The sequence below is a fragment of the Bos taurus genome, chromosome 7, assembly GCF_002263795.3.
Source record: "Bos taurus isolate L1 Dominette 01449 registration number 42190680 breed Hereford chromosome 7, ARS-UCD2.0, whole genome shotgun sequence".
In the NCBI taxonomy this organism is placed as follows: Eukaryota; Metazoa; Chordata; class Mammalia; order Artiodactyla; family Bovidae; genus Bos; species Bos taurus.
The window spans coordinates 4634098-4643515 of record NC_037334.1 but is presented as its reverse complement, the minus strand read 5'-3'; the positions used below and the strand labels follow the sequence as shown (position 1 = coordinate 4643515).

General features: G+C 55.6%; 1 protein-coding gene across 1 annotated transcript; it reads right to left on the bottom strand.

Moving 5' to 3' along the window:
* Positions 1–250: 250 nt before the first annotated feature.
* FKBP8 (FKBP prolyl isomerase 8) lies at positions 251–9054 on the bottom strand (the record flags this gene model as incomplete). The annotated part of the gene is given in 8 exon segments (NM_001205721.1): positions 251–775; positions 1210–1341; positions 1840–1917; positions 3928–4100; positions 4919–5139; positions 5438–5526; positions 5647–5816; positions 8744–9054. Coding segments are annotated over 8 exon segments (1236 nt in total). The 3' UTR covers positions 251–688.
* Between the last annotated feature and the right edge of the window lie 364 nt (positions 9055–9418).

Genomic DNA, 9418 nt, shown 5'->3' with positions numbered 1-9418 from the left:
AATTGAGAGGTGGGGCAAGGAGCACACCTAGCGGTGAACTCCGGAGTCTGACCAGGCACCCTGAGCACAAGGCCCCGCTAGGCCAGGTCTGTTTCCCACTCGGCACAGAGGGTCTGCTGTGGCCTGGGAGCAGACGGGCCCCCTCTAGTCCCGGCTTGGCCACATCCACTGTCCTCTGTGACCCTGGACGTGGCACAAAAGGCCTCTGGCTCAGCCCCAAGTGACGCTAAAAGAAGGTTCCAGAACGAGCAGGGAGCGGGGTGGGAGGCTTTTATTTCACTGTGTGTGGGTGGAAGGGGCCTGGAGAGAGGGCAGCAGGCAGGGCAGGAGGGGCTGGAGGGTGGAAAGGGGCTGGGCAGGGGGAGGGCTGCCCCCAGGCCTGTTGGGAAGAGGATACTGGGACTGATCCCTGCTGGGACCTCACCCCGGGGGTGGGGTGGGAATCGGGTCTGGAGCAATGAGGGCCCCTTGCTCCGGGCTGGATGTGAGGTCAGGGCCCTGCCTTGCTTTCCTCCAATAGGGCTCAGTCCCTCCTGCTCGCGGGGCCATGTGACCCCCAAACCTCACTGCCCCCGCCCCAGAGGAGGGGGCTAGGCCAGTTAGAGCAGTGGACAGGGAGCCTGGGGGTGTTAGGGAGCACAGGGTGGGGGTCCACGGTGAGTGGAGGGGATGGTGGCCACCTGGGCGGTCAGTTCCTGGCAGCAATGACCACAGAGAGAGCCACGCCCCCCAAGGCGACAGCAGTTGCCCCAAACAGCCACTTCCATGGGATGGACTGTGGATAAAGGAGAGGGAGAAGGCGGCTAGACAGTGGTCAAGACAGATGGCTTGCACCTCAGCTAAAAACTACGGTCCCAACGGGCCTCCCAGGAAACCACTGCCTGAAAATGCCTTGCCTGCCTCTTGGAAAACTCCTACACCTGCATCAAAACTCAAGCCAAGTCTCCCCTCCTCTGGTACACCTCCCCTTCCCCTCTGAAGGGAGCCAGCACTCCTCTGCCCGAGCCCTCCTGATTGTGTTGTATCTTCTGCTCTGGCTCTGATCACACAGTGCTGGGGATTCTCTGTGTCCATGTCCCAAGCATGATCCAGCATGACCCAGTTCAGGAAGACACTGATGTTGCAAAATGAAGAAACTCCCTCTGCATGGTGTACCCTGCACACAGCCCTCCTCTGGGAGCTTCCCTGTGCCTGCCCGCCCCTGCTCACCCAGGCACCCTTGCCAGGACACTTGGCAGGCAGCCGGCTGGGGTTGCCCAGCATCTTCCGGTACAGGGCGGTCTCCGTGCTCCTCTGGGCCGCATGCTTCTTCACCAGCTTCGAGAGCTCTGCGTGGATCGTCTGTGAGAGAAGGGTGTTTGTGAGAGCAGGGGAAACCACTGCTGCTAGCAGCCTGCCTCCCTGGGGTCCAGGGCTCATTGAGGCTGGAACCACTGGGACGTGGGAGCTGTCTACTACTCTTCAAGCATTAGCAAAGTGGGGGGTGCTGTCTGCATCCTCCGAGGAAGCCAGAAGATGAGGTGGAGCAAGGGTGGCCAGAAGAAGGTTTCCGAGAAGAAATATTCTGAGAAAGAAGCTGAAAACACTGACACTGGCCAGGCTGGCAGTGCCCTTGACCTCTGGAACCCCTGCTGAGGGTGAGAGCCCAGACTGGCTCTGCAGAGGTCAAAAAGGGTCTCAGCAGGCAGGCTGGGGCCCTTCAGTCATGTACCCCCTGCTACTGCCCAGACAGAAACTCTATAGGGGAGAGCCACAGCAAGAAAGATAAGGGGCAGACCACAAGAGGAACTTACCGACAGGTCAGCATGGCAAGTCTCAGGGTGCCCCCATTCTGCTCACCTTGTTGGAAGGTTCCAGCTTCAGGGCTGCTCTCAAGATGGGGATGGCCTCACTATACTCGCCTTGCTGGGCCAGCACCTGCGGGAGCAAGTGGGGAGTTATCACTTGGACCCAAGCTGGGCCACCTTCTCCTTCAAGAGACCCAGCCCTGCCAGGCTCCCGGTCATCTGACTAGTTCCAAATCTATCTCCAGCAACTGCCCCAGGGCTCCAGTCACCCCTACACTGCTCCCCGGAGCCCTCAACTACCTGAGCGGCCTGCCAGGCTTGGTGCCCCTTCCCATGAATGTTGGTTTCACCGTGGGCAAGCGCCCAGGCACTGCTCTCTCCTCCCTCACCACCTTGGCTGACTCGAGAAGCCAACCGGATGCTGCCAAAGCTTTGGCCACATTGAATGGTTCAGAGCCAGGCGTGTGACTCAAGCCAGCCAATGAGATCCAGCCAGAACTACGCTGGGAGCACTGGGAGGCCAGTTGCTTAGTGGAAAGGATGGACACCTGGCACTTTTGGCAGAGCAGGAGGGAGCATCTGGAGAGAGGGGTGTGCCTGAGAAATGAACCCAGCAGGCAGACACAGGTATCTCCACAACACTGCTAACACCTGGATCCAGCCGCGACTGAAGCCAGCTAGGCCTGAAACTTGGCAGTTCCACAAGCCATCGATGCCTTCTGCTTGAATCTGAGTGGGTTTCCATCACCTTCGACCAGCAGACCCAAACAGGTGTGAGGCTACAAGAACAAACAGTCTCATTTCCCACAAGAGGATTCTTTTAAACCCTGAAAAACAGGGACAGAATCTTTTCTCTCCTCACGTTTCTATACCCAGAAAGTACTTTAAAAACGCTGGCTGGCCTGCTCAGTAAAAGTGAAGTCGCTCAGTCGTGTCCAACTCTTTGCAACCCCATGGACTGTAGCCTACTAGGCTCCTCCATCCACGGGATTTTCGAGGCAAGAGTACTAGAGTGGGTTGCCCTTTCCTTCTCCAGGTCTCTGACAAACGCACTAAGTGACCCAGCATTTGCTTATGCCTAGTTTCCTCAGTTTACTGCTAAGAAATACTGAAGGCACCCCCTCTCCCAGCAGAAGATGAACAGAGATAGAGACAAAAGCAATCAGGTCAGGTCCACTCAGGCCAAGCTCCCCGCCATGCTCCACCTGCACTTACTCAGCACCTACTGTGTGCCTGGCTCTATTTGCAGCACTAGAGATGTAGCAGTGAATGAGACATACAAAGGGCTTCCCAGATGGCCCAATGGTAAAGAATCCCCCTGCAATGCAGGAGCCACAGGAGACGCAGGTTCAATTCCTAGGTCAGGAAGATCCCCTGAAGGAGGGCATGGCAACCCACTCCAGTATTCTTTTGCCTGGAGAATCCCAAGGACAGGGGAGCCTGGTGGGCTATAGTCCATAGGGTCACAAAGAGTCGAACACGACTGAAGCGACTTAGCACGCACGCATACGACATACAAAATCCCCGCCTTCTGGGAAGGGAAATGGACAAGAGGTATGACACCTCCCATGCTGACAGTGACACGGGACACAGGAAGACAGGGCAGAGGGGTTGTAGGGAGGCCTTCCTGAGGAGGTGACATCACAGCAAAGGCTTTAAGGAGATGAGGGAAGGACTCATGGGAGTAAATAGGGTATGGACAGCCCATGCAAAGGCACTGGGGCAGCAGCAGACCTAGCCCAGTAACAACCAAGAGTAGACTGGAAGGTGACGGCAGGGCGAAAGACCAGATGGCTTACAGCCTTGAAGTCCGTGAGAAGAACACAGCTTTTACTGAGGGAAATGGCAGTCACAAAGAGTTATATGCGAGGAACAATTACGGATGGGCCAGGTGGCAGTGCCGGGGAACAGAGGGAACCTAAGACCCAGGGCTCAGCTCAAACATGGCCTCAGTCAAGGAACTGCTGTGACCCAAGCCACATTCGTGCACGTATCTGAACCTCAGTTTTCCCATCTGTACCCCGGGGAACTTGGTTGGCTGATGCTTACGCCCTTCTCAAGTCTGGGGTGGGAGACCAGCCTCACTGCCCTGGGATCGGGAGCCAGCCTGCCCGCTGGGAGCCTGTGAACTGCAGCTCACCTTGCCCTTGCGGAAGAGAGCCTTGATGTTGTCAGGCTGGTGCTCCAGCACGAGGCTGCAGGAGCGCAGCGCTGCGCGGTAGTGATCCAGCTTCAGCTGCGAGGCCGCCAGGTTGTTCAGACACTTCACCTTCAGCTGCAGGAGCTGCTCCTCCTCCTCGAATGTCATGTCCACTGAGGGGGACAGCACGCAGCCACAGCTACTGTGATCATGCCTCCAGCCCTCCCCCCAGCCATCCAGCTGCAGAGGGACTAAGCGACCCAGGCCAGGCCCACTCCTCCGCACCTGGTGGTGGAGGAGACTTAGGGGAAGGGTCTCTGAGTGTCCCAGTGACAGGAGGCAGGGATTTCGAAGCTCCCAATGCCGTGGGATCTCTACCACCTACTCCTTGAGGGGACTCAGGCCTCTCTGGCCTCAGCTTTCCCATCCTAACACAGGCCAAGACCAGCACCATCCTCAGGGCACTCCTGAGGAGTCTACAAAATGGAGCCTAAGTGAACAAGGGCCTGATCACGGGACACGTGGATTGACAATTTCTGCAGTCAACCACATTTTAAACATCTGTCTGCACTCCATAACATTCCACTGACCTGGGATATAAGTCTAGAGATACCTAAGGAGGCTTAGTCACCCAGGTGGCTCAGTGGTTAAGAATCTGCCTGCCAAGCAGGAGATGCAGGTTCGATTCTTGGCTTGGGAAGATCCCCTGGAGAAGGAAATGGCAACCCATTCCAGTATTCTTGCCTAGGAAATTCCATGGACAGAGAAGCCTGGTGGGCCACAGTCTATGGGGTCGCAAAAGAGTTGGCCACAACTGAGGGACTAAACCTCCACCACCAGTGATATCTATAGGCTAGGCATAGTTGAACATCTACCCAGATTCTAGAATTTTCTAGAACATTTTGAATCTGGGGCCCTCTGTGGCTTGACGTTTCTAGCACTAGTGGGGATGGCTCTGCAGGGAGGTGCTGGGATTTGACCTGGTGGTCACCTTTGGCACTGGAAGTGATGGCCTTGATGGCGAGGTCGTAGGAGTTGGCAGCCAGCACGAAGTCGGCCCGCTGATAGTGAGCATTGCCACACTCCCGCTTCCGGTTGGCCAGGGCCACACGCTCCTGCCCCGTGAGCATCTCCAGGTCAGGCCCATCCACAGCAGTCTTCAGAGTCACCTCCAAGCACAGGGCCGCATGTGGGGGGATGTATGGGCTCCTGCTGGGGGATGGGGTGGGGATAGCACTCAGACCCAGCGGCCGCCGTGACTGAACCCCCAGGCACACTGGGTTGGCTCAGGAGCGGGCGGGAAAGAGCTGTCACCCCATCCTCAGTAAAACACAAGGAAAGTTAACTATTGCTCCCCTTGAGCTCCGTGACCTGGGGCAGGAGTTCCCCTCCCTGAGCCTCAGACTCCTTTTCTATAAAGTGTGCAGGCAGATGGGATGAGATGGGGGAACAACCTGTCCCACCCACTCCTGTATCCCCACAGGGACCCCTGTAAGCAGCAGGTTCTCACCTGCCCTGGGGGCCATAGCAGTACTTGGAGTCAGCAGTGACCATAGCCGTCTCCCCCACGTCCATGAGCGGGACACTGAGATCCAGGGCCTGGGAGGGTGGGGGGAGCAGAACTAGTGGAGTGGGTCGAGGCGCAGCACAGCAGTGCCTGCACACCCCACCACGACCAGCGCATCCCCCAGCTCACCCCCGCCCCGCCCCTCTTCTCACCTGGATGACGTCGCAGTCGCCCAGGGTGAACACCAGGTCCGGCTCCTCCTGTACCCGCGTGCCATTCTCCAGCGACGTCTGCAGCCGCACAGTGACCACCTGGCCCTTGGTCGGGCGGCTGGAGCCCGGTGGGCCTGGAACCAGCGTCTTCTTCCTCAACAGCCCATTCCCTGCCAAGGAGGGGGAACAAACAGCCTGTCACCAAGCAGCTCAGACGAGTGGCTGCCCCCTGGGCAAACTCTCCCCTCACCGGCAGCTCTGCCTCTCCTGGCGGGGCACAGCACCAGGGCACAAGCTGAGTTTTCAGTGGCCCCTCTCCCACTGACTGGGCAGGGGACACCATGCCTCTGGGCCCCAGTGTCCCTGGCTGGACACTGGGCATGAAAGTATTGATTTGGGGACTGACAATACTGGCCCTGGGATGGGCTCAGTGAATGCTAGCTGGTCTGTTATCTTAAGAAAATCAAGCGGGGGCGGGGGAGGGGACATCCCTGTAGGTCCAGTGGTTAAGAATCCACCTTCCAATGCAGGGTTTGATCCCTGGTTGGGGAGCTAAGATCCTACATGCTGCGGGGCAGCGAAGCCCATGGACTGCCACTGCTGAGCCGGCTCACCACAGCTAGAGAAGCTCACAGTCCACGACAAAGAAGAATCTGTGCACAGCAGTGAAGATCGAGCACAGCCAAAAATTAAGAATGAATAAACGAGGCTTCCCTGGTGGCTCAGTGGTAAAGAATCCACCTGCCAATGCAGGAAATATGGGCTCAATCCCTGATCTGGGAAGATCCCACATGCCACAAAGCAAGTAAGCCCGTGCGCCACAACTATTGAGCCTGTGCTCTAGAGCCCGGGAGCTGTAACTGCTGAAGCCTGTGCTCAGCAACAAGAGAAGCCAGAACAATGAGAAGCCCACACACTAAAACTGCGGAGTAGCCCCTGCTCGCCAAAACTAGAGTAAAGCCAGAGCAGCCATGAAGACCCAGCACAGCCAAAAACAAATTAATTAAAAAGAAAACTTCGGTATAAAAAGAAATCTAGTTAATTGTTAAATTAAAAATAATTTTTAAAAAGAAAATGGAGTTCCCTGGTGGCCTAATGGTTAGGATTCTGCACTTTCACTGCTGGGGCCCAGGTTCAACCCCTCGTCAGGGAACTGAGATCCCACAAGCGGCCAACAGAAAAGGAGAAGAAGAAAAAACATCTCGGCTCAGTGAGGGCAAAGGGCTGAGAAAAGCCCTCCTGCCTATCACAATCAAGGCAGCAGGGATGCCCAGAAAAGAGACTCTGGAGCACTACCCTGTCCCCTCTCCTTTGGTTCCAATCTCAGCCCTGAGACATCTGGGTCTCAGTTTACCCAGCCATGAAATGGGGTGGCTGGGGCTTCTCCTGGTGACACCCAGTGAGTAGCCTGCTTGGTTAGTAGAGTACCTGTGATGCCAGGAGTGTGTCCCGACTAAAGCACCACATCACACGGAAAGACCTAAAAGCAAAAGTAACCCCTAGATCCCCCCTCCAGCCACCAAGGAGACCACTGTGTTCCTCCCCATACCCCAAACAATTTTAGGGATGGCCAGATGGCCACAGCCAACACCTACTGAGTACCAGGCACAAGGCCCCAGACCCTCACAAAGCCACTCAAGGAGCCCCCACAATGATGACACCCACAGTCATTACAACTGCTGGGGTGATAGAGGGCTTATACCTATGGGGCACAAGAGACTGACGTCCTCTGCAGCCACCCAGTGCACAAGAAGCACCTGTATTCTGTAAGTCCCCACGTCTGGAAAACACTGCCGTGAGTCTGAGTAGACCCCAGTCTAAAGATAAAGGGCAGGGAGATCTATTCATATTGTGGAATATTCTAGAGTGTTCCAATTTTCTGCAGTGCTCCCACACTTATACCTGCTCCTGCATCCAGTTTCAGAATCACTTATCCAGTGGATGCCGAGGGATCCCGTGTCTTGAGGCTTCTGGACACTAATAGTGGATATATTGGTAGGATCTCAACTAGGCATTGTCTCTTGCCCAGGGAAACTCTGGGTAAATCACAGCTTCTCTCGAGGCCTGTTTCCTTGACTAGAAGCCTGAATTCTGGCCTCAGAGAGTGGCTGGCTCGAATATAAACAAACAGAGCCACCTTCATGCTCATAGAGGGAGCAGGGCAGTCCTTCCCGTCAGTAGAGAAGAACTTCCCAAACTTTAACAGAGCCAAGGGGGCTGTGCAACCTTGGACAAGTGCCTTCACCTCTCTGAGCCTGTTTCCCTAACTGTCAAACAGGGATATGGTAGGAATTACATCACAGGGTTGCTGTGAGGATAAAATTAGAGGATGCACAGGCCTGGCACAGAACCACTGCTTAGTAAACATCACCTGGTGTTTGTTTTTTTAGGCATACTAAAGTCTGTATCTGTAGTGGAGGTGAAATCAGTACCAGCTTGGTTTTACTGGTGTCTGTATCGTTGGATCATTAACAGTGATAGCAGCGATGTGCCATCATTTGTGTGGACATCAGCATTACTTGGTGTTCTCGGTAGCAGAACTAGCAGTACTGTTTATTTTCCAGAGTTGCTGTGATGGAGTGGAGGTGGAGGGTGCGGCACATATGGGTGCTCCTAGTTTCCCTCTTCCAGGGCTTTTCTCAACACTGAGCACACTACTGAAGACTATGAATGGGATGTTCCACAGATCTATTTGACCTTAGAACACAGTTTTGGGGGGCGTGGGTCAGGCACTGGTCAGACAAATGCCAAGAAGAGGAATGGGGGTTGAGAGCTCTGTGTGGCTCTGAGCAGGTGATTCAGCGTCTCTGAGCCCTGTTAGCAGCTCTGAGAAAGCAAGTCATATGTGTGTGTGTGTGTGTGTGTGTGTGTGTGTGACAGAGAGAGAGACAAGAAAAGGGCTTATAAACATGAAGTGTCTCAAGCAATTGCCTGTGGCTAGTGATCACCGTGGTTACCACGTTTTACTTCCAATCTCCTTCAGGACAGAGATGGGGAAACCCAAGGCTAAGGAGAGGAGAAGGCCTAGGCCAAGGTCACTCCCAAACCTGAGCTGTCTGGGCACCATGGGTCAACCCGAGACACCCCTGCTCCTTACCCAGGATGTCCAGCCACTCGTCGGGGGCCGGGGCGGGCTCAGGCTCGGGCTCCATGGCGGCCAGGAACTCTCGGGCCAGGGCCCCGGGCTGCTCAGCCTCCTCCAGTGGGGGCTGCCCCACATCCTCAAGTGGCGGCAGTTCACTCAGGTCCTCCTCTTCCTCCTCCTCGCCCTCAGCGTCTTCCACCCCGTCCAGCACCTCGAAGTCCTCAAGTGGTGGGACCCCAGCAGGTGGCGGAGCAGTGGGCTCAGGGTCTGCAGCAGAGGGCTCAGCACAGGATGCCATGCTGCTGGGGGGATGGGAACTGGCCCTGGTGGGGGGAATGGATGGGGGTAAGAATCCCACCACACCCCTCAAATCTCCTCTGCCTCCATTCCCCACAGTGCCCATCACTTGCTGTGTGACTCAGGGGCTCCAGGCCTTAGTTTCCTCATCTGTACAGTGGGTAGAGTAACAATCCTGGTTTGTTCCAAGGATTTAACAACCCACTCACCAAACCCTGGCATCAGGTTCAAACAGCGGTAGCTATTATTAGAGTTAATTATTATTTAATCTTTATAAACACCCTGGGAAGTAGAGAACATCCCCTTGCAGAAAAGGAAATTCAGGCCCAGAGTGGCAAAGCCATTTGCCCAAGGTCACAGAGCAAGGCAACCACAGGATGCAGGATTTGG